At 35.2% G+C, this 27844-nt stretch overlaps 1 pseudogene and 2 gene segments (V, D, J or C); all 3 read left to right on the top strand.

The window, feature by feature from the left end:
- Positions 1-4604: 4604 nt before the first annotated feature.
- On the top strand, positions 4605-5179 carry LOC122136877. The segment is given in 2 exon segments: positions 4605-4759; positions 4851-5179. Coding segments are annotated over 2 exon segments (351 nt in total).
- A 10869-nt stretch (positions 5180-16048) lies between these two features.
- On the top strand, positions 16049-16576 carry LOC122136508 (annotated as a pseudogene).
- An 8104-nt stretch (positions 16577-24680) lies between these two features.
- On the top strand, positions 24681-25378 carry LOC122136781. The segment is given in 2 exon segments: positions 24681-24687; positions 25065-25378. Coding segments are annotated over 2 exon segments (321 nt in total).
- Positions 25379-27844: the final 2466 nt, after the last annotated feature.

Here is a 27844-nt window from a genome sequence, read left to right on the forward strand (position 1 = left end):
CATCCTACTTCTTGTCCGCTTGATCCTATTCCATCTCATCTCCTTCAAGCCATTTCTCCTGCAGTTGTACCTGCATTCACTCACATCATTAACATATCCCTCCACACTGGCGTTTTTCCCTCAACGTTTAGACAAGCTCATATAACTCCACTACTTAAGAAACCCATCCTCAATCCAAGTCTTTTAGAGAACTACAGACAAGTTTCCCTTCTTCCTTTCATTGAAAAAACACTTGAACAAGCTGTGTTCAACCAAGTCTCTGCCTTTCTCGCACAGAACAACCTCCTTGACAGCAACCAATCTGGCTTTAGAAGTGGACATTCAACTGAGACTGTCTTGCTCTCAGTTGTTGAAGCCCTAAGACTGGCAAGAGCGGAATCCAAATCTTCAATACTTATCTTGCTTGATCTATCTGCTGCTTTTGACACGGTTAACCACCAGATCCTCCTGTCAACCCTACTGACAAAGGGCATCTCAGGAAGGGCACTCCAGTGGTTTGAGTCTTACCTATCAGATAGGTCCTTCAAAGTATCTTGGAGAGGTGAGGTGTCCAAGTCGCAACACCTTACTACTGGGGTGCCTCAGGGCTCAGTTCTTGGACCACTTCTCTTCTCTGTCTACATTGCATCATTAGGTTCTGTCATTCAGAAACATGGCTTTTCATACCATTGCTATGCTGATGACACTCAACTCTACCTATCATTCCATCCTGATGATCCGATGGTAGCTGCTTGCATCTCAGCTTGTCTAACAGACATTTCTTGCTGGATGAAGGACCATCACCTTCAACTCAACCTTGCCAAGACGGAACTGCTTGTGGTTCCAGCAAACCCATCGTTTCATCACAATTTCACCATCCAGTTAGGCACATCAACCATAACTCCTTCAAAAACAGCCAAAAACCTTGGAGTTATGATTGATGATCAGCTAACTTTGCTAAAACGGTCCTGCAGATTTGCTTTATTCAACATCAAGAAGATCAGGCCCTTTCTTTCGGAACATGCTGCACAACTCCTTGTTCAAGTTCTTGTTCTGTCCAGGCTGGACTATTGCAATGCTCTCTTGGCAGGTCTTCCAGACAGTTCTATCAAACCTTTACAATTAATCCAGAACGCGGCAGTAAGATTAATTTTTAATGAGCCGAAAAGAATACACGTCACACCTCTATTTATCAATTTGCACTGGCTACCAATAGCTGCTCGCATAAAATTCAAAGCATTGATGTTTGCATACAAAAACACCACTGACTCTGCACCCCTTTACCTAAATTCATTACTTCAGACTTATGTGCCCTCTAGAAGCTTGCGTTCTGCAAGTGAACGTCGCTTGATTGTGCCATCCCAAAGAAGCACAAAGTCACTTTTATGGACATTTAAATTAAATGTTCCCTCCTGGTGGAATGACCTGCCCAACTCAATCCGAGCAGCTGAGTCCTTAGCCATCTTCAAGAATCGGTTTAAAACACATCTCTTCCATCTTCATTTGACCCTCTAACTTTAGCATTCACTATTCTAATTCTATTCTTAAAAAAAAAAAAATCTAACTAGCTTTCTAATATTTCTGGATTCTATCTGGTTTCTTTTCATTTATTATACAATTAACAAAAAATCAAAATAAAAAAATAAGACCTAACATTAGCTTGCTCAATTCTTTTTCTGTTCTATCTGTTTTCTTTTTATTTATTTTATTATTTAAAAAGCCCTTGCAATGTGTACTGCGTTAAGCTAACTGAGACTTGTTATAGCACTCTTATATCATTGCTCTTTTGTTGATTTTGATTGCTTCCATTGTCCTCATTTGTAAGTCGCTTTGGATAAAAGTGTCTGCTAAATGACTAAATGTGAATGTAATGTAAATGTGAGGGTGAGTAAATAATGAGAGAATTTTGATGTTTACAGTTCACTGTCCCTTTAAGAGCTCATACAGACATTTGTTATACAACACCTCTTTAACTTATGACTCTTTAACTAATAAAATTATTACTGCCATTAATATGTGTAAAATGTTTGGCCATTAAAACCACCTTTTCTGGGTTGTGTTCACTGGGCATGACAGGTTGCTCTATAACGCTGTGTTGGATGGTTGAATGGTAGAGGTGACATACTGAAAAGCAGATTTAAAATGTCCTTTGTCTCTTCCAGAAACACAGAGACACTCAGCCAGACCTCACAATAAGTTTGTAATTTTTATTTTTCAAACCACAAAGGTCTATTAGACCCTTACTGACATTAAATCAGCATTATGGGAAAATATGTCATGCTCCTATAATATGGTAAAACATTGTGTCCTTGTTTTTATATTTGTCCCACATAAAGACAAATAAGGCAAAATTGTCTGTGCAGTGCAGTTTTCTTTATGAAATATGCTGCAGTTGTCTACAGGAATGAATATGAATGCATGAAGCAAAATATCAAATTAGAGTATATGCTTTAGCTTGAGAAGAGGGAGGATTTCCATGATGCAAATCTTTCGTACACATACACAGGCTAATTATGCTGCATGTAGTGCACAGTTAAGAGCAAACATTAAACATCATGATTGTGTGGATTCTGTTGCTGCTGTTTTCTGCAACACAAAGTATGTTATCAGGAAATACTACAACGCTGCTATTAATTTTCAGTGCCTTGCTCAAGGGCACCTCAGTCATGGTATTGCCGGCCCAAGACTCAAACCCACAACCTTAGGGTTAGGAGTCAAACTCTCTAACTATTAGGCCACGACTTCCCCACAACAAGAGGCAAGCACAAAAATATCCACAGAGATAGAAAGACAGCTGTAGGCAGTTATGTGCTTAAGAAAGAAAAGTATAAAACAAAATCTATAGTTCAATCATGCACTACATTCAGAAGATTTTAGCATGGTAATGGTTATGACAATGTTAATGTATTTGGTCTTGGCTGCTGCTGCTGAATTGCTGCTGCTGTTGGTTATTGCTGTAGTTGTAGATTATTGCTGCTGCTGCAAGCAAGTACGTGAACTTGCTACTGCCCATACATATGGCGATACGGTGCTGTGAGTATTTAAGACATCCTGCTGCTGCTGCGCAAATAGTAAAAAAAAATAACCCGTAGCAGATCTATACAGGTGGAGCTGGGGAAGGTGGTGGGTTTCAGATGAACTCATAAAAGCCCGCTATGAAATGCTCAAGTGGATGCTAACCAGCCATTTTAATGTAACGCAGCAATCTTATTGGCTGTATATGCCAAATGCTGTGAATATCATCAGTTACATTAATACCCGTCAGCCTGCACCATCTAGAGTTTCATGACTGAACTATACATTTCAATATGTAATTTAAAAAAAAAAATTTAAAAGTGTGATTTTAGGTTTTGTTTTAGACTGTGGTATGTTTAATGTGGGTTGAATAAAGGGGGGAAGAGGGGGAGAGTATGGGGAGCAGATATATTGGGGGCCCTGCAGTGACCCCCCCGATTTATTAAGTAGATCATTTCTAATGGGTTCCTTGAATTGAAGCATACAGTTGACATCAATCCTCAGTCATAACATATGTGATGCATTCCATCAAATGAGTTGCAAATCTAGTTCAACTGCAGTGGGCCATATGTGTAGAAACATGATTATAAGTATATAAAATTTGAAATAACAAATTTCAAGCATTTCATTTTGATATTCTTTAATGTGGTGTGCCAGATCGCTGCAGTATAAACAGCAGCACGGAGCACGTTTCATCCGATCCTGTCTTAGTCTTAGTTATACCATGAAATCAGATGTTATGCTGAAATATGCAGAGCAGCTGAAGTTACATTTACATTTATCAGTGTCCACAGCTCAAAAAAGAACTTCAGGAACAGCATAGCACATATCACTGAATATTGTGAATGTATTGTTAAATACGCTTTATATTATACATACACCACCCATTTTCTTTTACTGAACTTATTAATAATAATATTATAAAATCTTTATAGTCTGTTTTCTCAAAAAAAAAAAAAAACTTTAATAATAATAATTTACTTTAATAATAACTGAATTAGAATTAGCCTATATCATTAGAAAATAAACTCTCTATTTTCATTAAGAGTTAAAAAGAAAAAAAAAATCACATTTCAGGGTCAACATCCACGGGATACCTTACCATTCCACAAAAGGCTCTTTATCTTTAGATAATGTTCTTCACACTAAGAAAAAATGGTTCTTCTATGGACTTACTGTGAAAACCCAGTTTTGCAAACTTTTTTTTATTTATTATTTTTTAAGAGAGAGCCATTTAAAATGCTCCTAGCCTACTGAATTTTGTTTATTAATTATGGGCTTGACATAATTAAACAAAAGGCAAAACAAAAACTAATACATGTGATTATATAGAATTTTTGTTTCATATTTAACCAGTGGACATGAACCATTTTATCTGATCACTAGAGGGAGAGTCGAACTGCTTCTTCAATCTCTGTCCTAAAAACTACAACATCTTTGTAGTTTTAGTCTTGTTTAGTACAGGTTTTTTGGAACATCAATTTTTAACATACGATTTACTTGCAGATTTATACGACACTTGTTAATAATCACTGATCTGAATGCACCTTTGTATTTCTTTTATTTTTTCCAACAGTTATCACAAAACATAGCTCTGTATGATTATGTAAATCTCCTGTTGCATATTTAAACAGCAGGCATGAGTCAGTTTATACATTCATCTGATCACTAGAGGAGTGAAGAATCACTTCAGTTCATTCAAACTGTGCTGTGAAACAAACCATGATCTCTTCATCTTTAGTGTTGCTTCTGGCAGTGATATCCTGTAAGTTTAGTCTGCTTTCTGTGTGATACATCATTTTGTTGATCAAAAGATCATGATCTGTTATTAACAGGTATTATTTGATTTGATACAGGTATTGATTCAAATGAACTCACTCAGCCTGAGTCTCTGACTGTCCGTCCTGATGCCACTCTCACTATCAACTGTAAAGTCTCCTATTCAGTTACAAGCTATAGCAGCAGCTGGATTCGTCAGCCTGCAGGAAAAGCTCTGGAGTGGATTGGAGTCATCTGGAGTAGTGGAGGCTTAGCCTACAAGGATTCCCTGAAAAGCAAGTTCAGTATCACCAGAGACACTTCCAGTAACACAATAACACTGCAAGGAAAGAATATGCAAGCTGAAGACACAGCTGTGTATTATTGTGCCAGAGAAACACAGTGACAGACGCCAACAGCCTCTCTGTACAAAAACATCATCATATTGACATTACAGTATTTGTCCTTTAACTGATATTCACTGATGTTCATCAAAACAACAATTAAGCAACCTAATAAAATAAACAAAATAATTAGATAAAGCACTATAATCAGAAACTATGTTTCAACAGAAAGTCAGTAAAATCCATTATATTTTGCATCATTTTGCTCTCATCCCATAAGAAGTGAGCAGAGTTTTGCTGTGGTCTCAGAAGAGGTATAGTAGTTTTCAGCACTGTTTGATCAGCATCAAGGGTTTCATCATCAGATCTGTGTCAGTCAATGAAGTGAAGTGTTTATTCTGTCTGTGTGATGTGAGTGCAGGATGTCTATAAGAGATGTGAGCTGCCTGATTAAACACCAATAGATGGCAATAATCCATCAACTGAATTTATACTGCCTAAAACAATTTTCTGCAATTTCATATTTTATAATTTTGATATTTTAATTTCATATTAAACCAAAAAGCAATTATATTAAAATCCATTAAACAACATACAATGAAAAGTAATGCAACACAAAAATGGCATTTATCTCTAATAATAGCAAAATTATGGTCTGTTTATATAGATCAAACATTAACCACAAAAATCTTAATCTGGTCCAAATATGTGCAGCATTTTATATCATCAGTTTTCTGATTTGAATATGCAAATCAGCTTACTTCTTTAAATGTGACAGTTCATCTTTGTGATCTGAACAGACATCTGAACTCTGGAAACAAAGGCTATCTTTCTGGTTTAAAGTTAACATACACCATGTTTAAAAAGTTTCTTTTATTTGTACTTCTGAACATTTTACCATGTAAGTCACCACAAACAACAATAGTGCAAACATTTAACATTATACTTCTTTACATGTAATATTGTTTCTTTTTCCACAGGTATTGAATGTCAGACATTCACTCAGTCTGAAGCAGTGGTTAAAAAACCAGGAGAGTCTCACAAACTTACATGTACAATAACTGGATTTACTTTCAGCGGTCTTTATTTAAACTGGATCAGACAGAGCCCTGGAAAAGGACTGGAGTGGATTGCATTTATCAGCACATCTAGTTCTCCGATCTCCTATTCCCAGTCAGTTCAGGGCAGGTTCACAGTGTCCAGAGATGATTCCAGCAGTCAACTGTATCTACAGATGAACAGCCTCAAGACTGAAGACACTGCTGTGTATTACTGCACTAGAGAGTCAAAGTGAATGAGTTCAGTGTCAAAGCAATACAAAAAATACTTCCTCATTCACAAATACAGATTATGATTATAGGCTGATCAACCACATTCCATCGCATAGAAATATTGAATTATAATGCACATTCTAACTTTGTTAGGTTGTAATTAAAAATGTACAATATAAAATTTCATGTGTTTCTAATACAACACTGATTCTGTGTGTTTGCAGAGCTATGTTTGATTTTTGCATGCAAACTGCGTAATTCCGTTCTCGGCCATTCATTAACCTGCAGTGGCTCATGACCTAACCACATGTTACTGAACCACATTCAAGGTGACAATATGCATCACATAATTCCTAACTAAACAGTATCACGCGAGCAGGAGAGCTGTTAAACTGAGTTCAGCTGAGATTCGGGCCACAGGTACACTCTAAAAAACGCTGGGTTATTTTTTTCAACCCAAATGCTGGGTTGAGACCGCTAGGTAGGACATTTGGTTGTTTTAACCCAAGTTTGGGTTGAAAATTGGACTTGATCATAACCCAGCGGCGCTGGGTTGTGAACGCGGACGTGAAGGAGAGCACGCACGTCACGTTAAAATCGTACGTCTACAGTGCGAGAAGCGAGAAGCGAGTGAAAGACATTACGGTAAGTAAAGATTCAAAATGTAAAATTATCGTTTATTGTTTACCCGGTTTATGAAAGTCGAAAGGTTTTATGAAAGGCGGAAACAAAAGAGTTTAACGTTATATAGAAACATACGCGGACGCGGTTTTCGCCTCAGAAACGGAGGTCTTAACGGCCTCCTTTAACGTTACTGAACGGAACACGTAAGTTACTTTTAATATAACGTCCGTGAGTGTCTTATGTCATATTTACATAATATTTTACAATATCTGCCCTTTTTGAGGTGTTAATAGACGGTTATGGTTACGGTTACACTCATATTAATTTCTTATTTTTCGCGGTTAAACTGAATGTACGTTAGTTTCCTAAAGGAAACCGCGTTATGTAATAAAGACTACCATGATTATTTTGAGGCTGTTGAAGTGGTAATTGTTAAAAGTATGTTTTACATGTAATATTTCAGACTTGTCGAGCTCGTGTCTTCATTGTGTCAAGACACCTGCTTTTGTGAGGAGGAGGCGTGTTCTCAGCTTCTTCTGAAGAGAGGGAGAGACGGGTTTAAGGCAAGTGAACTTCAGAATTATGTTATCTTTTTTTTTACTAAGACTAAAATAATGTTTGTTTTTGTAGATGTTGAAAGCCAGAGACATAGGAGAGCATCATTCTTTTGAGATTTATGGGTTATTTTTTAGCAAAATTAATGTTTCTGTTGTCTCCTGTCTCTTTACTTCACATTTTGATGCAACAGCAGTATGATTACATGTTCATATTCTATTGAAACCAGTGATGTCCCTTTTTTCTTTGCAGAACTCAAGCTAACTTTGGAGTTAAGGACACAGAAGCCTGCTTGTGTGAGGAGGAGGCGGTGTTCTCAGCTTCTTCTGAAGAGAGGGAAAGATAATTTAAGGCAAGTGAACTTCATAATTTCATAATATCAGTTATCAGTTGTTTTCTTTTACTAAGAGTAAAATAATGTTTGTTTTTTGTTTTTTGTAGATGTTGAAAGCCAGAGACATAGGTGAGCATCATTCTTTTGAGATTTATGTAAGTTATTTTTAGCAAAATAAATGTTTCTGTTGTCTCCTGCCTGTTTACTTCACATTTTGATGCAACAACAGTGTGATTACGTGAACATTTCATTAAAACCATCGATGTCTGTTTTTCATTGCAGAACTCAAACCAACTTTGGAGTTGTCTGATTTGGAGAGTCATCATTCTTGGTCTTCCCTCTTAAGGGAATAGTTCACACAAAAAATCATTTACTTGCCCTCATGTCATTCCAAACCTATACGACTTTTGTCTGTCTTTAGATACAATGAATATATTTTGAATTTTCAGAGTTATTGTAGAAGTAATCCATTCCGATATTTATATATGATTAAATCTTAAATTATATGATAGTGAACATGTCTGTTCAGAAGAAAATATTGGTCTCCCAGACTAGCAATGGAGGACAAAAATTAATAGAATATTAAATATATTTATTTGTGTTCCAAAACTTAGCAGAGTTTGTATGGGTCTGGAACAACATGGGGGAGTAAATTATGACCATTTTCATTTTTTGGTGAACTGACCCTTTGAAGAGCAGCCCTCAATGTTCATGAACATTTGTGAGGTATGTGTGAATGTTTCAGTAAAGTAGCTTTCTGAAAGCAATATATTTATTCAAACAATATCACATGCCCTCACACTGGTGCTGCCATTATAGCATTCTCGAGCGCTGACATTAAACAACCACACAAAGTGTTGAAACTTTAAAACAGATTATTTAACTCTCCTTACTGATGTGAATACACCTCTATCTGAAAATGGATAGTTCAGTTAAATGTTTTCTTTTTTTTTTATGTTTTTCTCTTTTTTGGCCACTGATGAAGAGCAGGTGGTGACTGGGATGAATGCTGGTCAAAGAAGAGAATGTCCTTTCCCCTAAACTGATGCAACAGTGGTTTTAAAGGAGGACGCTGCCCTGGGTGATGTAGATGTCACATGTGCTGATGGGGCTTCTTAATGACTACATCAGTTATGCTAAAGAGATCATGAAAGTTTGACAGTGATGCATGATCTTTATTCATGGACGGTGAAACAAACTGTAAGTGTATAATTTGTAAAAACAAAATGTTAAATGCTTGTTCTGTGTTGTTTAGTAAAGAGTTTACACTCTGTCATTCACACACATGCTCACATTCTTTCACACACACACACTCGCGCATCTGTTAAATGTTATAATATCAGTGTTAATGTTGTGGTTTATTTGTGTACTGTAATGCTAGAATAGTTGGTAAAGAACTTAACTAATTGTACATTTATTGTATAATAGTGTGTTCGTATATTTTTATACAATATATAAAATTTACCAAAGTCCAATTTGATCTTAAAAGTTATATTCAACAAATGTTCAATGCTTTATATTTATGAACTCTGTAGCTGTTAATGCCATACTTTTCTGCATTTCTTCTTACATGCATGTTACTTTGACTTTTCTCTTGTTTTTAATAAATATTTACCTTTTGATAGTTACTATTTGTGTGTAAAAGTGATTTTTTAAAATGAACAAAATTTGTAGGTTTAATGCCTAGCTCAATTTGGATTCATTTTAGCCTAGCAATGCACTGTTTCCCACAGCCTTACACTCAATTAGTGGCGACACTCCGCAAGTTCATTTTCTGCCAGCAGGAGGCGCTTTAAGAGCGGGAGAGATGCAGGATTCTCCGGTAACGGCTACAAAGCGCTGAGCTCACAAACGCTGCCTTATCAAGCATTACGTGCAAAATCGAACATTTTCTAAATACAGTCGGTTTCCTTCTGAAATACAGTGATAAAAAAAACACCCGCTCTGGTTTTTAAAACCCTGCAAAGTAGTAATTTTAAACCATAAAAAAAGCAACCCAGCATGCTGGGTTAAACATACTAACCCAACTGGTTGGGTTAAAATAACCCAGCGTTGGGTTCGTCCCTTTTTGACCCAGCGCTGGGTTGCCAAAATAACCCAAATTGGGTTGTTTTCAACCCAGCAGTTTTTAGAGTCACTGAAGACCCTTACGAAAACGAAGTTTATTCAAGTGTGCTATTAGTAAACTTCTTTTAAACTAAAAATAGGAAAGTATGCTTTAAGTTTACTTTTTATGCACTTCCCAGAAATGGCCTTCATGTATGTAATAATATAAAAACTCCATAATCACGGAAGAAGGAGGCGGGAACCGGCGAACACTCAAATAAAACTTTAATAACCAAATAAACATACAATAGCGCGACAGCCCCTCACGGGCGACTGCTGCGCACAAATAAAAACCAAACCACAGATTAAAGCCCAGGCCTGGTCCTCTCTCGTCCTTCACTGTTGTCGCTCCTCTTTTGTATCCTCCCAATCTCCTCCGTGGGACTCGAGACCGGTGAGTGGAGCAGGTGGCTCATTTCCCAATCACTCCACCGGCCTCGCTCTGTTCCCACGGCTCTCGGCCCCGCCCCACTCGTCACAATGTACTTCTCAGAAATATACTTAAAGTGACATTTAAGTATACTTGACTTACAGTATACTTACAAAAAGTCTAAATATATTTGAGCTATACTTGTTCTCCTAGAATCCGTGTTTTCATTGTTAAACGGTAGAGGGCGCTAGTACACATCTTCTGTACAGAATTTCCCCCCCAAAAAAAACACAAGTGAAGAAGAAAAAGAAACAACAGATACTAACACATGTAACACCATCATCTGACATGAAACAGCATCAAAACTGTAACGTTATGGAATAAAATGTCGACGGATGAAGAAGTAATAACTACAGTCAAGCTTTGGGGTGTTGATCGACTCCATCTACGTTTTGATTATCATCCTGAATCCAATCCATAGTCTTTTTTTTTTTTTTTTTTGTTAATGTTGTTATTTATTTTTTTTTTTTATTATGATTATTAGCATTATTGTGTTGTTAAAAGAGTGTGTGTGGATATAGTATAATGTTTTTGTTTACAAGCAGATACCCTGTTCTTTCTTTGGATGTTTTGTATGTTCAGATATTCATATAACAAAATATATACAAATTAAAACCTAAATAGGGACACAGTAGTATACTTAAAGTATGACGTAAAGTTCACTTAAAGAAAACTTATGAGTATATTTGCAGTATAAAACTACTAAACTAATAGTTTACTGAGACTATACTTCAAAGTGTACAAAGTATTTAATAAGTAAACTGTCAGTATTCCTATAGGTTCACTTTTAGTATAATTGCAGTACAAACTACAAACATAGAGGTAAACTAGTTGTGTACTCAAAGTTTGCTACTGTTATACTTAAAGTATACTTAAAAGTATACTTTTATATACTAGAAAGTGGGCCAATTTAGTCCCAAGGAGTATTGAAACAGTACACTTACAAGTATACTACTAGAACACTGATATTTGTATACTTGCTACATAAAGTATACTTAAAAATATACTTGAACTTTACTTAAGTATACTTAATAAAATAAACTTGAAGTATACTACTTTTGGTAAGGGGATGCATGTTATCACAGCCGTGGTTATATTCACAACAAAACAGTTTTATACAACAGTTGGATTAATATTAAGTTAATATTGAGGAATTTGCCTTTTAGACACAGTGTTGCCAGTTAATCGCTCCGTCAGCTAAAATAACTCTAAAAGAAGCCAAGGAAAAATTAACCATCACTTCTCTGTGCAACACAGTTACTTCCTTTTTGAATGAATCAGTTTGATAAATGACTCAAAGATTCACTCAAACAGTCACTTGTCGCCACTTACTGGCATAACAATTTACACTGCAGACAGAGTCACTGCAAAATCCCCACCAATTAATGCACAGACTCATTCTGGAACGAGGAAACACACGACAAACAGACAAATCAAATACAAAGAATGGAACATTACTGTATAATGAGTGTTCAAACATATAATGATCATATTTATTTCTCTTTTGAAAGCATGAAATCACTCTTACAGTGAATCAATAAAACTGCTTTAAACAGTGCGCATGGTTCCTAATCATTAATGTTATGGTAATTACTTTAAGTTAATAATTATTTTAAACAAAGTTCATCGTATAATGCCACATAATCTCAGAATTCTTGTTGTTTGAGTGTATGGTCACCAGCTTTGATGACAGTTGTAAGTTATATGTTCATTGACAGTTACATTGTCAAAGTAAATTTACAGACTTGGTAAAACTTGCTGAACTGTGTGCAAAATATTCCTCCACAAGAAGCAGCTTGTTCTCACTCGTCTCAAACCATGATCTCTTCATCTCTCTGGTTGTTGCTGCTGCTGGAAGCTGTTTCTCTTAAGTCTTCAGCTTCTTTAGAGATACCTCATGTGGCCTTCAGGTGCCTTACTGCGCTCAGAAATAGACAAATACCTGATTAAATCAGTAACTGTGACAATATGCATGTAGACCAATGAGATATTCACAACAGGACAGGTCAGTTTTTTCTAAAGTAATTTTCAGATGAAAGAAAATGGGATAAATAAAAATGAATCTGATATGATCTAATAGGCTATATATGTACAATTTAATAACATATAGCCTATTTGATGTTATGAATTGGGTGTTCGTCAACGATTGTATGCGGTCGGAGATTCATGTGTTTACAGCTCCGTAAAATAACCTGAAGCTCTGTAGGTTTGCTGTATAGGCCTATAGCTAAAATATTAAAATTACAAACACACAATAACATTTTTAAGTTACTTCCATTTCTGAAAAAAAAGAAAAGAAAAAACATTTCTGCTCATTGACTCTATCACTGTAAATAATGACCTCATTAAATTAAAAACTAAAAGCTTTTAAAATAATGTTCAGGACAGTGTGATGCATGTGAAGTTTGTTAACAGTTCTGTATGATTATGTAAATCTCCTGTTGCATATTTAAACAGCATGCATGAGTCAGTTTATACATTCATCTGATCACTAGAGGAGTGAAGAATCACTTCAGTTCATTCAAACTGTGCTGTGAAACAAACCATGATCTCTTCATCTTTAGTGTTGCTTCTGGCAGTGATATCCTGTAAGTTTAGTCTATTTTCTGTGTGATGCATCATTTTGTTGCTAAAAAGATCATGCTCTCTCACTAACAGATATTATTTAATTTGATACAGATATTGATTCATATGAACTGACTCAGCCTGAGTCTCTGACTGTCCGTCCTGATGCCACTCTCACTATCAACTGTAAAGTCTCCTATTCAGTTACAAGTGAGAATACAGGCTGGATTCGTCAGCCTGCAGGAAAAGCTCTGGAGTGGATTGGAGTGATCTACTATGATGGAAGCTTAGCCTACAAGGATTCCCTGAAAAGCAAGTTCAGTATCACCAGAGACACTTCCAGTAACACAATAACACTGCAAGGAAAGAATATGCAAGCCGAAGACACAGCTGTGTATTATTGTGCCAGACGTACACAGTGACAGACGCCAACAGCCTCTCTGTACAAAAACATCATCATAATACAAATGAAGTCTTTCTGATAATTTTCCAAAGTCTAATCACTAAAAATAATTTGCACCAAAATAAAGAAAGCAATAAAACTCAACAATCATCAATTTTTGCAGTACTTCAGCCTTGCTGTTTGCTAGTTCTTTACAATATATGGAAGACAAGATTTATAGGTCATCTTGTTATTTAACAGTAGCCAGAAAAACAATATTGCTTCATAAGCATAACAATAATTATTGGATGTAATGAATGTATAAACTTTAAATAGTGCATGAATATTACTGAAGAGGTCAAATAACAGTAATTCACAGATTTGAGAAAGTCCCAGAACTACTGAAATTGTTAAAATGTAAAAAATACAGAACTTGTGAACATTCTTATTCAAGTATGTTTGAAGAATATAATAATATAATATAATATAATAATAATAAAAAAAGATAATTCTTTAAATGGATTTATAAATATAAAACTGGATATAACCTGTATAAAACCTTGGAGTTATGATTGTTGATATGTTTTTTTTGTATTATCAAATTGTTAAAACTGTCCGATCCTGCAGATTTGCTTTATTCAACATCAAGAAGATCAAGCCCTTTCTTTCGGAATATGCTGCACAACTCCTTGTTCAAGCTCTTGTTCTGTCCAGGCTGGACTATTGCAATGCCCTCTTGGCAGGTCTTCCAGCCAGTTCTATCAAACCTTTACAATTAATCCAGAACGCGGGCAGCAAGATTAATTTTTAATGAGCTGAAAAGAATACACGTCACACCTCTATTTATCAATTTGCACTGGCTACCAATAGCTGCTCGCATAAAATTCAAGGCATTGATGTTTGCATACAAAAACACCACTGGCTCTGCACCCCTTTACCTAAATTCATTACTTCAGACTTATGTGCCCTCTAGAAGCTTACGTTCTGCAAGTGAACGTCGCTTGATTGTGCCATCCCAAAGAAGCACAAAGTCACTTTTACGGACTTTTAAATTAAATGTTCCCTCCTGGTGGAATGACCTGCCCAACTCAATCCGAGCAGCTGAGTCCTTAGCCATCTTCAAGAATCGGTTTAAAAGAAGTATATTGCATCTTTATCTGACCCTCTAACTTTTGCACTCACTATTCTAATTCTATCTAAAAAAATAAAAAATAAAATCTAACTACATTTCTAATCTTTTTGTATTCTATCTATTTCCTTTTCATTTATTATACAATTATAAAAAATACCTCTAACACTAGCTTGCTCTATTCTTTTTCTATTCTATCTGTTTTCTTTTTATTTATTATACTATTTAAAAGCCCTTGCTACGTGTACTGTGTTTAAGCTAACTGAGACTTGTTATAGCACTCTTAAATCATTGCTCTTTTGTTGTTTTTGATTGCTTCCATTGTCCTCATTTGTAAGTCGCTTTGGATAAAAGCCTCTGCTAAATGACTAAAATGTAAAATGGAAATGTAAATGGAAATTAAATGACAAACAAAATATTATGGTAATTTAATATTATGAAAGAAGGAGATTCAATACTTGTCTCACCAACAGTGGGATATTTTATAAATTTTAAAGGTCCACCCAAATGTAAATGATATTACATACAGTATTTCTACCAGCAGTGTTCAGTGACATTGTAGCAGTTGACCTTCCTGCATCATTTGAAATGGCAGACATTTCATTCTTATTTTTTCTCCTGATGTGCTTTACTAGTATGTATAATCTATTTGTCTGTGTAATAATATTTAATTCTGGCTTCAGATTTCATTAATAGATTAATAGATGTACTGTATATGATAATGCTGACAGGCCATTATAATTTTTTGTTTTAGGTGTTAACGGCCAGAGCCTTGAGTCCATCCCATCAAGTCCTGTCACCAAAAAGCCTGGAGAAACTTTGAATCTCTCGTGTAAAGGATCTGGATTTGATTTTGGACTGAACAGCATGCACTGGATCAGACAGTCAGCAGGACAAACATTCATCTGGATGGGGGTTATCTGGCATGACGCCAGTAAAACAGTGTATGCTAAAAGTGTAGAGGGACGAATAGAGATCACTAGAGACAATTCAAACAACATGGTGTACCTGAAACTCTCTGGTCTGACAACAGAAGATACAGCTGTATATTACTGTGCGAGAAATACACAATGATGCAAAAAAGCACTGAGATGTACAAAAACAAGCTAGGGGGAAAAAATTAGTTAAAAAAAAACAATAACCACAACAACAGCAGATGGCGCTGCAGCACAGTACAACTCTGAGCCAAAGAAACAGACCAAAGACATCTTATCCTAGTGGATGATATACTGGCCCATATTTATCTATATTTACCTAGAATATAAGATTTTTAAATGCCATGATTGCTGATACATTTTTTCCTGCTTGCCTTGTGTGGGTATATGTGCATAATGACTATTATATGGTTGAATTTTTGTTATTTTTTCATGTATGTCATTTTTGGTGCTGTGTTCTTAATGTATTGTTTGAAAAAAAAAAAAAAAAAAAAAAAAATTAAACCTAGTATTACTATTACTGGGTTGCATATGCAGTATTGTATGCAAATATTGTCCCTCCTCCTCTTTATTTGAGTTTTAAGATAAAAAGAAGCAGCTTGTTCTCACTCGTCTCAAACCATGATCTCTTCATCTCTCTGGTTGTTGCTGCTGCTGGCAGCTGTTTCTCGTAAGTCTTTATAGCTTCTTTAGAGATACTTCATATTAAAAACACCCATGGTTATACATAATGTTGTCATATCTCTAACATTTCTGGTCATATTTTCCCCCTCAGGTGTCCACTGTGTTGAACTGACCTAGACTGATTCTGTGGTCTTAAGTCCTGGTCAGGTTTTGACACTGTCCTGTAAACTCTCTGGATATTCAGTGACTGACAGCAGCTACTGCACTGGCTTCAATCGGCAGCCTGCAGGAAAAGCTCTGGAATGGGTTGGAGAGATATGTGGTAGCGGTAACACATATTACAGTGACAAACTGAAAAGTAGATTTCAAGTTACCAGAGATTCTTCCAGCAGCACAGTGACTCTTCAAGGACAGAATATGCAGACTGAGGACACATCTGTGTATTACTGCGCCAGACGGTCACAGTGACACAGAGCAGCTACTGCCTTGTTCAAAAACCACACTAACACTCGACACACAAATACACAGCTTCATGCTAAGAATCCTCACTAAGCTACTTCTAATTACTGATTCAGTTTCAGATGCAGATTAAATACTCATAAATGCTCATTAAATATTCATAAAAATGACTCAAACATTAGTGTACTTTCTTTATTATAATTATTGATTATTTTTTTGATGTTGATTTATTATTATTTTTATTATTTCATGATAGTGAAGTATATTTTTGAGGTTTTAAAATATTTCAGACAGTTTAGATATTATTGCTGATACTGTCATCATTGTATTATTTACTGATTTATTCTTATGAAGCTCATGACTATGAAAAAAAAATTCTAATGAATCTCTTTTACTACAATAATGCTAGTAGTCTGTATTAAAGTGTCTGTTACTTCAGTGCCTGCTGAGGAGCAGCTGTTCTCACTGAACACAACATCTCTTAAGAAAACATTTACTGTCTACCAAGTAGTTATAAATGTTGGTATTTTCATATTTAATAGTAGTTTCGTAGTTTAATAGTTATAATGTTATAAGTTAATTTGATGAATGAGTAAATCATTTAAATCAAATCTGATTAGAGTTTAAGTTTGTACCACAACATCTACTGCATCACATTTAAAGACAGATAGATGTAGTCTTTTGAAATTATAGAAGTCTACTAGTCTACTAATCTAATGATAAGTCTACATTATTAAGCTTAAATAAATAAACAAACAAACAAACAAACTGTGTTATAAGGAATACTTTGATAAAGAGGAAAAAAACTCCTTTGTTACTGTTGAATGATGGTCAAGAATCTGTTCTTTAAATCAGTGTCATCCACTTATAGAGTGGCCAAAAATATATAATTTTAAACAGCTAGTGTATATAAAATTATACCATGTGAAATCATGTTGTTATTATTCATAAATGTATATTTATTTTGTAAATGGAATTTTAGAAATGTAGGTCAAAAGCAACTCCAACAGACGTCTTGATTTTAACTACATACTCCCAGTATTGATATAATTTAACAAACTAGTCTGTTTGAATACTTTGAAACATCCTTTTTGTCTTAAATCTGTATGACATCACCACCCTTCATTTGTCGTACATATATATGATCAGTTCTTCTCCACTGGATCTCATATGAGTTCACTTCACTGAATCAAAGATGTGCAACAACCTGCTTTACCTTCTGTTTTCACTGGCCTTTGCAAGTGTATGTCATAACGTGAAACCTTACACCATCTCAAACTGTAACAGTAAATATTCACTCTACCTGATGTTCTGTTCTTATTTCTATTTTATTTTCCAACAGGTGTAAAAGGTCAGAATTGGGAGGCCATTTCTTCTGTATGAGAGGTAAAGCCTGGAGAAACTCTGAGTCTTTCCTGTAGAGGATCAGGATTTACTTTCAGAAGCTACGATATGCACTGGGTCAGACAGAAACCTGGAAAAGCACTGGTGTGGATGGGCCGTGTTTGGATTAGTGGACAAGGACAAGACTATGCCAAAAGTTTTGAGGGATGTATAGAAATTACTAGAGACAGTTAAAAAAAAAAACATGGTGTATCTCAAACTGTCTGGACTGACAGAAGAGGACTCAGCTGTGTATTTCTGTGCAAGACAAGCACAGTTACACAAACCTGTGTGCAAACGATACAAAAATGGGTTTGTACAAACACTTGCAGCGTAAAACTGCAGTTCTCATCTGTCATGAGATAAAGTTAATTTCACAAACATTCTAGTTTATATTAGGCTTGGAGTGAATAAAAACGAAATAAAGACTGTAGCTTTAAATATTTCATACTAATCAAACATTGAAAGATCTGATCAATGTAACAAATGTTAATAAACCCTTCAAACACTGGATTCTGGTTATCCTCTGTGTAAGTGTAAAAGATAATCTCAGTGATCTTTCATAATTTCCTCATTATGCATATTCAAGAGAGTCTATTATAGGCTGCAAGTATTTATATCCTGCTGAACCGAGTGAAGCTGTAGAGTCATATAAACACTCACAAGATGAAGAATATACCCTTATTACTAATTTTGTTTGATTTTTGAATTGTGATTTGATTTAGTGTGTTTTTTGTATGGAAGGAAGGACAGGACAGGGAAGGGAAGGAGGGTTGGATTGAAATGAGATGATTTGATTTGAATGGTGTGTTTTATATTGAACTGTCTGGACTGAGAGGACTCAGCTGTGTATTTCTGTGCAAGAGAATCACAGTGATACTAACGTATGTGGGAATGATACAAATTACTGGTCTAAACACACTTAAAGTTTAAAACTGCAGTTCTCTTCTGTGTCAGTAGGTTGCAGTGGAACACAAGAAGTTGTCCACTACATAGTGACTCACAATCACAGAAACACAGCGACTCATACAGTCAGAATACTTTGTTTAAAACTTCTCAAAACTTAATAAGACAATCTATTCACAATCAAGATTCCTATTCACTTCACAAACACTCTAATTTAAAGTGTACTAGTTATGATCCTTTAAATGCATGAAAACTATATAAGCTTTATTTATGTGTGTACATACAATATAATGCACACATAAGGTCCCTTTTTTCCAGGATGTGCTGCTGATCTGAAGTCTAGTGCTGGTTCAACACAAAAGTAAATTCATACTGTAGCATAGCTTCAAAGGGCTTTAACTATATAATAATCTGTGTGTGAAAAACTAAATGTCAGTATACTTCTCATTAACAAACATCCAAAGAAAAGACAGATATGTACAGCTGAATGCAATGTTTAATAATAAGCATCAAACAGTACCAATAAAAGAAACAAATCTGACACAATGAAGACTTTCATATAGCCAGAGATACAAGTTTTGGTGTTGATGTCACCTTAAAAAACCACAACAAATTCCTCGTGTGTTTGCGCACACCTGGCGAATAAAGCTAATTCTGATTCTGATGTTTCATTGTAATTACTGGATGTGAAAATTTAAATGACATAACATCTATGGTTATAATAAACAGATCCATTCTTAACAATTGCAGTGACAACAGAAACAACAATTATGGTGATGATGGTTGTAATGATGGCACAAATATTGGCAGCCAGAGCACAGCGGCTGAATTTCTTTGCTCCTTTGACATCTCTCCTATACTTCCTATTCATTGCCTGTGAACAAAAAAACACAAAAGAATATTATCCATGACATCTAATTGCTATTTGATCATAATATATGGCAAACATATAGCTCTCTGAATCAAAAAGTCAGTTTCTAAGTCAGTTTTGACCTGAGCCACTGCTTACAATGTGTTATCAATTGTAATTGTAACAAAATTCCTTACCTTCAAGGAGCATTTCAATGCAGCTGTACCCAGAAACAGGCAGTTGCAGAAGGTGACGGTGAACACAGAACAGCGTAAGTAGTCTTTGACTTTTACTTGGACTTTGCGAGGACCTTGGAGGTTATGCTGCATTTGGTGGTTGTGCTGGATTCGGTGTTTTGGATTTCCAGCTTTTGGACGAGATCGTCTTTTATTCTCAGATAATGCGGTCCCCATTATCATCCTCCATCTCTAATTCATAATCCATTTCCATCTCAACATCATAAAAATCCCCTTCTGGAACTTCAATTTTCAGAATTTCTAATTCTGGAATTTTAATTTAAAAATCTTTCATTGTCCAACTTAAATGAATAGAATTATTCCTCAGGTTTAGTGACAGGTGGATGGTACCACATATGGCTCATACAATCTGATAATCACTTCCTGTTAATTTTTATACATGACTTACACAAACCCCAAAGAGCGGGAAACCTACATCAGGGCCAATAAGCAGAAAAGCCACAGTCGTGGTCTACAATAAAACCTGTGACGTGTTTTATAACAAAACTCAAATAATGTTTGAAGATTTGGAATAAAAGTTTTAGGTATATTTTCATAGTTTTCAGACATTGCATGTTTTTTTTATATAAACATTAATCTTTACTAATACTGATTTATCATAATAAAGAAAGCCATACTAGAGCTGTAGTCAAGTCCAGCTTTGTCGAGTCCAAGTCAAGTCCAAGTCCAAAAGTTTCGAGTCCAAGTCAAGACCTAGTCCAAATGAGAGAAAAAAAAGGTTCCTCTTCAAGACCACATACTTAACTAATGTATGTGATGCGAGAGACAGCATATTTCCTATTCTAAGAAAATAATTTTACATAATTATTTGTTATGATCAAAAAGCATGTGCAAAGTAACAACTCTGTAGGACAGGGGTCTCCAAACTAGATCCTGGAGGGCCAATGCCCTGCAGAGTTTAGCTCCAACTGGCCTTAACACTATCTGGAAGTTTCTAGTGTGTCTAGTAAAAGCTTGATTAGTTGGTTCAACTCTAAAGGACACCGGCCCTCTAGGACCGAGTTTGGAGCTGTAGGGTCAAATTATTTTTATGTATTTTATTTACATTTTATTTACTTTCTAATGATGATGTTGGTTATTTTGTTTTTGTGCTCAAAAATTAAAATGACTGAGTCCTTGGCGCAGCACACACACATGCAAAGCTCAGGATATGACAAATGCGCGCAGTTAAGGCTAGAAGGTATACGTTTGGCTCTACTGGGAATGTGCACATAAATACAGCGAAATTTTTGCCATACTGCACTAGGGCTTGCATAGACTAGTCGAGCGCTGTCGGAAACAATCGACTACTCGAGCATGTATTAACCATAATGCATACAAAGAGTTTGCACTCACATTTCACTGCTGGTTATATATGCTCTATATAATTGTGTATGTGACAAATAAAAAATCTTGAATCTTGAAGTGCGTGAATTTTAGGATTACAATATTGCGTGAAGCTGTTACTTTCTATGACCTTATCTGTGTTGCATGTAAAAATAAAATATGTAATGTAATAATTAGGGGTGTGCCTAAAGCCTAATACCTTATTCGGAATGGCACGGAAAATGGCTTCAAAAACGAATAACGGACAAGGAATAATTCTGCCTGAATAATCGGCTGAAGCTGGCACAGTCCGGTGTTTGCTAGATAACAGTTGAGTCATGGGATCAGCGCAATATTATACACAGACCTCTAAAGTCACGAGTGTGAAGTGAATGAATATAAACTTTATGAGTGAAAAGAGCGCAAATCAAACACCGCATTGCTGTTGCCTCTCCGTGCATCTCTCACAAATCAGAGCTTGGCAGGAGTAATATCACCTATAATAATACATCAGACACGTTATATTATTTGTATATATTTAAAAGGCGATGATTTGGTTATGAAACGAATGAATGAAACAAGCACAGCGCGCTCACCAATCAAACAGACACGTTGAGCTTCTCAGTCTCTCAAAAACCAAACCAGTTCTCTCTCAAAAGTAGGCTAATAATCAGCGTAGATACGGATACATTTTCTACTTGTCCTACATGTTTGCATCTTTATCTTTTGCTGGTTTGCGCGGCACACGCACATTTGCTAAGTGAAGTTAAGACTCGCTTAAAGAGTTCTGCGTAATGAAAATGTGCGCATTGAATGGATTCAGTCGTGTTCAAATAGTCACTAAATGTATGTCATGACATCTCTCTGCTTGCATGATAAATATTATTTTAGAAATTAATAGTTATTTTAGTTTAACACGACATACTTGTTCAGTGATAACTATGAAAAAAAAAAAGATAAAAAGTCATAACGGTCTTGTCAAGTAGCCTACTGTACGACGTTGTATCCGAATGCAGATACGAAAAATGTTGTGATTGTTACAGATACAAATACTGGCTGTTACATGAAAGTTTAAATATGTAATGTCATAATTATAAAGTTTTACAAATTTACATATGTAATTGTTGCATAAGGCTATAAATTAATAAGCGTTTATTGATAAAAAAGAAACATCTAAACTTTTCATAACGCAGCAAGTGCGCCGCTGGTCATGCACATCCTTTCCCGTAAAAGCTAAGCCAAGATGGAGAAACCGCTGATCATAGCTGTACAAGGATAGCCATTTTTAAAATGAATTTATTAGCAGAGCTACTGCAAGGGATTTTTAGTGCTGGAAATACATTTATTTTTTGCTGAAACTTCTGCGTCTTCATGGAGAGCAGGTCATGGTTTCTTAGCAGCAGCAGACACCACTGAAGCGCAAGCATAGAGCGCAGGCTACAGAGCGCTTTGGAAAAAAGGAGAAATCGCGCGCCTAGCGTTTTCCACACGTTTTCAGTCGCGACATGCAAATGTGGTTTTGGTTTGAAGGAGAATATTTTTTATTTTATTTTTTGCTGGACTCGGTCGAGACCAACGAGAACATATGGCGAGTCCATGACCAAGTCCGAGACAAGTCCGAGTGCAAACACCAACGAGTCCGAGACAAGTCCGAGACGATAGAAAAATGTCTCGAGTCCGGACTCGAGTCCGAGTCTGGACTCGAGTAATACAGCCCTAAGTCATACATGTATTAAACGTACACAAAATAATATATTGTTAAAAATTGTTGTTTTGGATATACTGACTTTTTATTATATGGACAAAAACAGCTGAAAAATGCATCCATATGTACATGCTACATTAAATATATTTTTTTTTGTATGTGTGTGTGGGTGAGTAATTAATGAAGTTTTTTTGATTTTTATTATTTTTTTTTAGGCTCATACAGACATTTGCTATACAACACCTTTTTAATTTATGACTTATGAAAATAATAACTGCCATTAAAATGTGTAAAATGTTTTCTGGCTATTAAAACCACCTTTTCTGGGTTGTGTTCACTGGGCATGACAGGCTGCTCTATAATGCTGTGTTGGATGGTTGAATGGTAGAGGTGACGTACTGAAAAGCAGATTTAAAATGTCCTTTGTCTCTTCCAGAAACACAGACACTCAGCCAGACCTGACAGTAAGTTTGTAATATTTCTTTTTCAAAACCCAAGTCTGTCAACGCTTCATTAGACTCCTACTGAAATTAAATCAGCATTATGGGAAAATATGTCATGCTCCTATAATGTGGTAAAATATTGTATGCTTGTTTTTATACTTGTCCTACATAAAGACAAATAAGGCAAAATATGTAAACCTCATACAGTACATAACCTCACATCTGTGGTGTATGTATAGTTTCTAGATAAGCATATTATAGTGGTAATAGCTGGAAACTATGGTTAAATATTTTACAGTGACAAACTAAAAATTAGACTTTAAGTTACCACAGACTCTAACAGCAGACAGGAACAATGACAGAATAAAGAATTATGATAAAGGAAAACAACACTTATTTAGAAAAAACAGTGTCTTATGTTGTGCTATAGTGAACATCAAATAAAATGTATATAAAAAAATGCTCTCACTGAGGAATACAAAAGTACATATTAATCATTTGCAGTTCTGCTCTAAAACACCTCAAATAAAATGTATATGAAAAACCTTCTAATGCAGCTCCAACAGAAACATGTCACTGAACTACTGTAATGACTGTCAAAAAGTTTTTTTTTTTATATTTAATCAGCCTAGCCTTTAAAAAGAATTAGAATTGTTGGAGAAGAAATTATGTAAAAATCGATCATGTCAAGCTCTGAGAAAAAAATGTAAACAAAACAGTCATAAAGTCTCTAATGAGAGCAATAAATTATATGAAACAACATGAATATTTTGGTAGCATGTAGTTTGATTGCAAGCTCTGTATGATTATGTGATCTCCTGTTGCATAGAGTCAGAGTGAAGAGTCACTTCAGTTCAGTTCATTCAAACTGTGCTGTGAAATTGTACTTTATCAATTAGATAAAATAAGCACTATAATCAGGAACTATGTTTCAACAGAAAGTCAGTAAAATCCATTATATTTTGCTCTCACCCCATAAGAGAGCAAAGTAAAACAAAAAAAAGAAGAGAGCAGAGTTTTGCTGTTGTCTCAGAAGAGGTATAGTAGTTTTCAGCACTGTTTGATCAGCATCGAGGGTTTCATCGTCAGATCTGTGTCAGTCAATGAACTAAAGTGTTTATTCTGTCTGTGTGATGTGAGTGCAGGAGGTCTATAAGAGATGTGAGCTGCCTGCTTAAACACCAATAGATGGCAGTAATCCATCAACTGAATTTATACTGTCATAGACAATTTTCTGCAATTTCATATTTTATAATATTGATATTTTAATTTCATATTAAACCAAAAAGCAATTATATTAAAATCCATTAAACAACATACGATGAAAAGTAATGCAACACAAAAAATGGCATTTATTTCTAATAATAGCAAAATTATGGTCTGTTTATATAGATCAAACATTAACCACAAAAATCTTAATCTGGTCCACATATGTGCAGCATTTTATATCATCAGTTTTCTGATTTGAATATGCAAATCAGCTTACTTCTTTAAATGTGACAGTTCATCTTTGTGATCTGAACAGACATCTGAACTCTGGAAACAAAGTCTATCTTTCTGGTTTAAACTTAACATACACCATGTTTAAAAAGTTTATTTTACTTGTACTTCTGAACATTTTACCATGTAAGTCACCACAAACAACAATAGTGCAAACATTTAACATTATACTTCTTTACATGTAATATTGTTTCTTTTTCCACAGGTATTGAATGTCAGACTTTCACTCAGTCTGAAGCAGTGGTTAAAAAACCAGGAGAGTCTCACAAACTTACATGTACAATAACTGGATTTACTTTCAGCAGTCTCAGTCTGAGCTGGATCAGACAGAGCCCTGGAAAAGGACTGGAGTGGATTTCATACATCGGCACAGCTAGTACTCCAATCTACTATTCCCAGTCAGTTCAGGGCAGGTTCACAGTGTCCAGAGATGATTCCAGCAGTCAACTGTATCTACAGATGAACAGCCTCAAGACTGAAGACACTGCTGTGTATTACTGCGCTAGACAGTCACAGTGAATGAGTTCAGTGTCAGAGCAACACAAAAACTACTTCCTCATTCACATATGGTGATGAATATAGGCTGATCAACCACATTCCATCGCATAGAAATATTCAATTATAATGCACATTCTAACTTTGTTAAGTTGTAATTAAAAATGTAGAATATTAAATTTCATGTGTTTCCAATACAACACTGATTCTGTGTGTTTGCAGAGCTATGTTTGATTTATGCATGCAAACTGCGTAATGCTGTGATCCGTTCTCGGTCATTCATTAACCTGCAGTGGCTCATGACCTAACCGAATGTTACTGAACCACATTGAAGGTGACAATATGCATCACATAATTCCTCACTAAACAGTATCACGCGAGCAGGAGAGCTGTTGTTATCAGCAGAGTTCAGCTGAGATTCGGCCATAGGTATGAAGACCCTTACAAAAAAGAAGTTTATTCAAGTGTGCTGTTAGTATACTTCTTTTAAACTAAAAATAGGAAAGCATGCTTTTAGTTTACTTTTTATGTACTTCTCAGAAATGGGCTTTATGTACTTCTCAGAAATATACTTAAAATGACATTTAAGTGTACTTGACTTATACTTACAAAAAGTCTAAATATATTTGAGCTATACTTGTGCTCCTAGAATCCGTGTTTTCATTGTTATACTGTAGAGGGCGCTAGTACACATCTTCTGTACAGAATTTCCAAAAAAAAAAAAAACCACAAGTGAAGAAGAAATAGAAACAACAGATACTAACACATGTAACACCATCATCTGACATGAAACAGCATAAAAACTGTAACGTTATGGAATAAAATGTCGACCGATGAAGAAGTAATAATTACAGTCAAGCTTTTGGGGTGTTGATCGACTCCATCTACATTTTGATTCTTATTTTGAATCCAATCCATAGTCTTTTTTCAGCTTTTTGTTTAAAATGTTATTTCTTTATTTTTTTATGAAACTGGGTGGTTAAAAAGAATGCTGAAGCTAGAATAAAATGTTTTGTTTACAAGCAGACCCTGTTCATTCTTTGGATGTTTTGTAATTCGATATTCATATAACACATACAAACAAACAGGACACAGTAGTAATACTTAAAGTATGACAAAGTTCACTTAAAGAAAAGATTGGAGTATATTTGCAGTTAAAACTACTATAATAGTTTACTGAGTGTTCAAGTGTACAAAGTATTAATATAGTAAACTGATCATATCCTATAGGTTCCTTCTAGTATAATTGCAGTACAACTGAAAGCATAGAGGTAATCTAGTTCTTACTCAAAGTTTGCTATATACTTAAAGTATGCTTAAAACTATACTTTTAACTAGAAAGTGGGCCAATTTAGTCTCAAGGAGTATTTGAAACAGTACCTTAAATCACTATTGATATTTGTATACTTGGTAATTAAAGTAACTTAAAATATACTTATTTCGTTAAGTTACTTAATATAAAACACTTGAAGTATTCTACTTTTGGTAAGGGGATGCATGTTATCACAGGCCATGTTATAATTCCAACACAAAACAGTTTATACAACAGTTGGGATTATATTAAGTTGTATTGAGTGATGCCTTTTAAACACAGTGGTGGCCAGTTTAAATCGCTCCATCAACTTAACTCCAAATGACAGCCAAGGCAAAATTAAGCATATATGTTCACACCGTTACTTCCTTTTTGAATGAACAGTTTGATAAATGACTTAATATTCACTCAAACAGTCAATTTACCAGACTTGGTAACCAACTTACCCTGCAACAGAGGTCACTGCAAAAATCCCCACCAATTATTCCTCCTGGGAACGAGGAAACACACGACAAACAGACAAATCAAATACAAAGAATGGAACATTACTGTATAATGAGTGTTCAAACATATAAGGATCATATTTATTTCTCTTTTGAAAGCATGTCTTACAGTCAAAAACTGCTTTAAACATTGTGCATGTTCCTGACTGGTTATGGTAATTACTTTAAGTTAATATTATTTCAAACAAAGTTCATCGTCTCTGCCACATAATCTCAGAATTCTTGTTGTTTGAGTGTATGGTCACCAGCTTGATGACAGTTGTAAGCTTCTCTTCATTGAGTTACATTGTCAAGTAAATTTACAGCTGGTAAAACTTGCTGAACTGTGTGCAAGATACCAAGAAGCAGCTTGTTGTCAACCGTCTCAAAAACCATGATCTCTCATCTCTCTGCGCTGCTTGGAAGCTGTAGACTCTTAAGTCTTCAGCTTCTTTAAACTCATGTGGCCTTCAGGTGTAACAGAAAATAGACAAAATCAGTAACTGTGACAATATGCATGTAGACCAATGAGATATTCACAACAGGACAGGTCAGTTTTTTCTGAAAGTAATTTTCAGATGAAAGAAAATGGGATAAATAAAAATGAATCTGATATGATCTGATAGGCTATATATGTACAATTTAATAACATATAGCCTATTTGATGTTATGATTTGGGTATTCGTCAATGATTGT

Source organism: Cyprinus carpio, chromosome B3 (genome assembly GCF_018340385.1).
Source record: "Cyprinus carpio isolate SPL01 chromosome B3, ASM1834038v1, whole genome shotgun sequence".
NCBI lineage: Eukaryota > Metazoa > Chordata > Actinopteri > Cypriniformes > Cyprinidae > Cyprinus > Cyprinus carpio.